At 52.3% G+C, this 5,252-nt stretch overlaps 2 protein-coding genes across 2 annotated transcripts in view; both read left to right on the forward strand.

Moving 5' to 3' along the window:
- The window catches only part of MONBRDRAFT_31182 (uncharacterized protein), a gene marked incomplete at its 5' end in the record, with an annotated part of 4,978 nt that extends 3,738 nt beyond the window's left edge, over positions 1 to 1,240 (forward strand). The window contains one exon of the mRNA XM_001742967.1: positions 367 to 1,240. Coding sequence (XP_001743019.1) covers positions 367 to 1,131 — 765 coding nt within the window. The 3' untranslated portion in view covers positions 1,132 to 1,240. The remainder of the gene's footprint in view (positions 1 to 366) is intronic.
- A 1,392-nt stretch (positions 1,241 to 2,632) lies between these two features.
- MONBRDRAFT_31183 (uncharacterized protein) lies at positions 2,633 to 4,672 on the forward strand (the record flags this gene model as incomplete). The annotated part of the gene is made up of 6 exons (XM_001742968.1): positions 2,633 to 2,788; positions 2,893 to 3,123; positions 3,306 to 3,925; positions 4,072 to 4,186; positions 4,281 to 4,346; positions 4,412 to 4,672. 6 exons carry the CDS (start codon positions 2,633 to 2,635, stop codon positions 4,670 to 4,672), a joined length of 1,449 nt encoding a protein of 482 aa, XP_001743020.1.
- Positions 4,673 to 5,252: the final 580 nt, after the last annotated feature.

Consider the following 5,252-nt stretch of genomic DNA (forward strand, 5'->3'; position numbering starts at 1 on the left):
TCGGCGGGAGGACATTTTGTGGCCCATCATCAACATCAACGTGGTGGGAGACCATGTCAGCGCCTACCTGGCTTTGCATGTGATTGATGTCCATGGGAGCAGTTTAAGCGCTGCCTGGCAGAGATTCTGCCATTGTTCGAGATTGACGATTTGAACGCGAAGCCGAAGTCATCGGGGCTGTTCTTCTTGCGCCTCGGTGCCGCGAACTTTGAAAAAAATCCGCGGCAGGTAGAAAGCATCTTGCGAGCTTGCAAGGAATTTGTGCAAGAGGATTTGGCGCACTTGCTGGATCGGGATGCTCGGACTGTATTGCGGCCACGGCTGCCTCCACAACCATTTCCTTGCCCTTTTGACCACCTCTGCAAGTGGAATCTGAAGGATTCGTATGGTCCCAACGTGCAGGTCTACAGCATCGGGAAGCAAAACAAGGAGCAAGGCAAGGTGTTCAAGCACTTTGACTACTGGGGACGCACGGCAAATCTCTGCAGCAGCCTCTCGGCACAGTGTGTGCCTTACCAAGATCGCCGCTACCCGCCTGACGACCGAATCTTGACAAAACTCAGTCAACTGGATGTGACGGGCTCGTTCTATCAGAAGTGGGAGGTGGCGAGGCTTGCAACTGCCGTGGATGTGCTCAGCTACCCTTACGTGAAGCCGGCAGACACCGTCGAGATTGAGCAACTGGTCCAGGTCATCTACCAACTGAAGGCCATCCATAGCGTTGACTTTGTGCACGGCGACATTCTTCCTCGCAACATTCTTTTTTGCAGCGACTGGGAAGGGCATCCTGCGGCCTTTCTCATCGACTTTGATCTCGGCCGGTTTCTTGCTGCTAATCCTGCCCACAACCCCGTCTATGCCTCCAATTTTGCCAGGGAAGGAAAGCCGCTGGAGCCTTTTCGTCACCCATCTGCCCGGCGGAATTTGCCAATGCAGAAGGAGCACGATGGCTTTGCCTTGGCACGTGTCATGGAGAAGTTTTTGCAGGACGATGAGGCTCGTCAGCAGCTGGTGGCTGCGTTGGAAGAGCTGCAGCTGGATGACGCTGCCACGCTGTGTCAGAGGTGCTCGCTTTTGCCGCTAGACAATGTTGCTGGGCTTGGCAAGGCCACGGGCAGTCCTCGACGTTAATGTGCCAACCTGGCCCTCCCCTTTTCCAAGTATTCCTGACCCTTGTGCTTATTTTCCGGCCCATTTTGCGCCAAAGCGACGGCTGTCATCAGTTCATTGTAGTGTCATGATTAAAACCCCGTCGTCTTGGGAGGAAAAATAATGGTGAAACACGACATTGATTTTCTTCTGTTCTGTTCTAATTCTTTACCTTTCGGTGCGATAACAGAGAGAGAGGGACAAGAGGTGCTTGCTTTGACAAATGGCAGCCAGACTGGTTTGGATTAGGCATTGGGCGCGGTTGTTGTACTGGGAAGCGAGAGCATACTGTACCGTTGATGCCCTGTTCACTCGGTCTGATGCTCTTGTCTAACTGACCCTCTTTTTGGGGGTTTTCAAGCATTCCATCATCCGGGAGTAATCAGAAACCCATCCCAATCCCCATCGGGCCGATCTCAGCACCGTTTCTTGTCTTTTTTAACGCAGGTCATCATGTCATCCTTGTGAATTTCCGAGTACCCGCTGTCACCCGGCAAGCACATCTAGAATGGGATTGAAAAACGGCAGGGCCCATCATGGCACACGTGTACCTGCTAGCATCACCCGCACGGCAGCCACAGCTGGCATCAACAGGATAACAACAGCAAAACGTTCAGGCTGCTTCAGGGCCAAAAATGATCAAAAAACCATTGAAAATTACGCCAAAATAGGCACCGGCAGTGCCACCATCTTGATCTACTGAAACGTGAAAGGGAGTGCTGATAGGGTTGTTCAAATGGCTGAGCTGTCTATCGGTGACCATGGGCCAGCCTCGACTTATCAGCACCCTAACCCTAACCCTAACCAAGCCCCCGCCCCACCCTCCGAAGCATGAACCTGCTGGACGATTGCTGCCTCTTGGCAAAAAAAACCGCTCAACTTCATCCTCTCTGCGGTTTTTTTTTTGGCAGTTGAGGTTTGCGCGCGTGCCAGCACGTTAAGCATACTTTCGTTTCGCACAGCAGCATTAACTGCTTTTATGTATACACAAACTGTAGTTACATTAAGCTTACCTTGCCTTTAGATACGTACACTCTCAACAGAAACGTATAGCTGTTTGATCAAGACAGAACAATCAAGTGGCAACGCACGTGACGGCTCGGGGCAAAAATTACATAGGCCCGTCACACTTACCCACCATGTCTTGCGCGCTCTGAATGAATACACGCGCAAGTCAAGTTGCACATTGGCGGTGACATGACGTCAAAAGTGATAGTCTTCTTGCCAACTCGTGGCTGTTCCCCGCCATCCATCCTGAAGCAGTCCTTGATCGTGGTTGTCTTCATCATCTGCTCTTGTTTGCTTGTCAATTGATTTTTGATTTTTGATTTTTTAATTTGGAGAAGAAGCATTTGTTTGTGTTTGATCTGTCTGCCCGTGCCACCAAAAACATGGGCGGGATAGTGCCCGTGCAAGCGCTCCTACTGGGCTGGGGATATTGGCGTTGTGTCTCGTCAGACAGTTGCCATGCGCGGCGGCGGATATGCCTTGCGTCCTCGATGAACGGGGCAGGGGAAGCTATTGGTTCCCAGAGCTGCCCCAGCTCAAGGGTTGGGTGGCTTGCCAAGAAACACAGATTGTGGCCATTGATGACCATCGAGCCGGCTTGGCCGTGGTTCAGCGTCATCCTGTGACAGCGGTAAGCCCTGCTTATGGCATTTCGCGCTGGTGGGAGCACGCGACTGGACTCACGATCTTGATCTTGTGAATATTGAATCAACTTTTGCTCGATTGATTGGGTAGACCTGTCCAAAGGGCCGGGCCACTGTCAAACAATACGTGTGTGACAGAGCGCTCACTGGAGTGCAGCCCCGCGGCGCCGAGGGCTGGCTTGACCCGTGGTGCGTGACAGTCCAGCGCCACGAAACGCAGGCTGCCTGTCGCGCCGAATGGAGCAAAATGCCATGCGCCACGAACCAAGTCCCCGTTCCTACCCCTGAACAAGCCGCATATCAGCGTCATGAGATTATGGGCGTAAGTTTGACGCCGAAACTATTGCATTGACCTTGATCTTTTCAGAAGGAATATCGCTGCAGATCCTGCCTTCTGTGTGTTCGCCGCTTGCTTTTGAACGACTCTTTTTTCTCCGCTTACCCAAGACCTGCCCCGCTCTGGCTTACGTCTTGACTTGGCGGCGTTGCTTGATCGCATGGTAGTTGACACACTTTAACATGGCTACTTTTGTGGAGGACGGCGATCCAGCTTGCAACCCCACCAACTGGAATGTGGGTGTCCATAGCTCACACGCCTCCCTTTTTGACCCCACACGGCTAAACATCTCCAATTGGGTTGAAAACTACCGGGCTGTGGGTGCCAAGCACGCCGTCCTCACCGCCAAACACGGCTGCGGCTTTTTACTCTGGAATACCTCGACCACCTTGCCAAATGGAACGGAGTATCCCTTTGCAGTGGCACGCAGTTCCTACCCAAGCTTTCAGCGCGACGTCATTGCCGAATTTAGCTCCACCTTGGGGGCAGCCGGCCTGGGATATGGCTATTACTACAGCACTGGCAACAACTACTTTCTCAACCGAGATGGCTTCAAGCGCATTGGCAACCCCTTACCAGGCCAAGTAGATTTAACTGACGAACAATATAATATCCTGGTCTTTGAGCACGTCAAAGAGCTGTGGACGCGCTTTGGATCGCTCTTTGAAATCTGGTTTGATCATGGGGTCTCGGCGGATCAGGATCAGCAGCTAGCCGCATTGCTCAAGCAGTATCAGCCCCAAGTCGTGGGCTTCAACGGACAGGGGATCATGACCAGCCCCATCAAGTTCGTACCAAACAAACCCGCTGCTCGATGTGCTTTTTTGCTTCACTCTTCTTGACTTCACCTGCGTGTGGGTTTTGTGCTGGTCTTTCAATTGTGGGTGAAATGTGCCGCTACACTGCGTACTTTTCTTACCTGTGTGCCTGCAGGTGGGTGGGCACGGAAAGCGGCTTGGCTGGTTATCCCACTTGGGCGACGGGCTGCTCTGTTGCCCAAGGCGATCCAACTGCCAACGGCTACTGTCCCGTTGGGGGTGACACCTACGTACGTCCAGCGATTGAACAGGGCATCCTGACGTCTTTTCATCTCGCTCTCGTGCTGCATCGCAATGAACACTCCTAAACTTTGAACCCTGCAGGTGCAAAATGGCCATTGGTTTTGGCGGCCTGGATTTGCTCTTCGCTCCGTGCAGCAGATGGTGGAGGTGTGTTGGAGCGACGAGTATTGACCGCGGTCATCTGATCGCACCACCTCACCACTTCGCGGCAGGTGTATCACATGACGGTTGGCAACAATCAGGTGCTTGAGCTGGACTTTGCGATCGACGACACGGGCAATGTACCAAGTGATGCCTCGGCGGTGTACCACGCACTTGGTGCATGGGCTCGAGCGTGCTACGGCATGCCAGTAGCCAACATGAGTGGCAACAGTAGCAGTTCGCTTACTGCAGCCCGCCTAACCGTTGACTCGGCCGTAGCTTCGCCCGTCATTCTCGCCTTTGCGGCTTTCAAACCCTGTCCCGATCCCTAGTTGTGCCACCCAATCGATGGTGCACCTGGCGTCGTACTGTATCGGAATTGATTGGTTATCAATTCTCTCAACCCTGTTTAACAATTCTCTCAACCCTGTATTTGATGCGATCGAGCATGATCGCGGCCTGACTGCCGGTGCCAATCGGCTTAGCTGAAGCTGGACGACTCTCCATTATCTCTTGACATCTGGGCCCGAGCAGCGGGGCGTGCGTGATTGCGGCGACGCTCCGAGCTCCACGTTTTCCCTTGGGTCGGGTGGCCATGTCGCCCAAGCGCAGTGCCAAGGACACAGAACACGAGTGTGTGAAGAGAAGAATCAAAAAAACAACACCTCTTCGTCTAATTATAGCGTATGTCAAAATGGACCGTTGAACATAAATAAAAGTCAGTCATTTCCATTCTCCATTTTTTTTCTTCTTTTTTTTTGAACTTGGTTGCTGGTTTTTTTTTTTTTTTTTTTTTTTTTTTTTTNGGCACCGTGCATCATGGCTGAATTTTCAGCATTGATGGAGCAAATGAAGCAAATGCAGCTCCAAAGCACAAGCGAGGAAGAACATCGCCACATCCAAGCTCAGATC

Source organism: Monosiga brevicollis, genomic scaffold, assembly GCF_000002865.3.
Source record: "Monosiga brevicollis MX1 MONBRscaffold_3 genomic scaffold, whole genome shotgun sequence".
In the NCBI taxonomy this organism is placed as follows: Eukaryota; class Choanoflagellata; order Craspedida; family Salpingoecidae; genus Monosiga; species Monosiga brevicollis.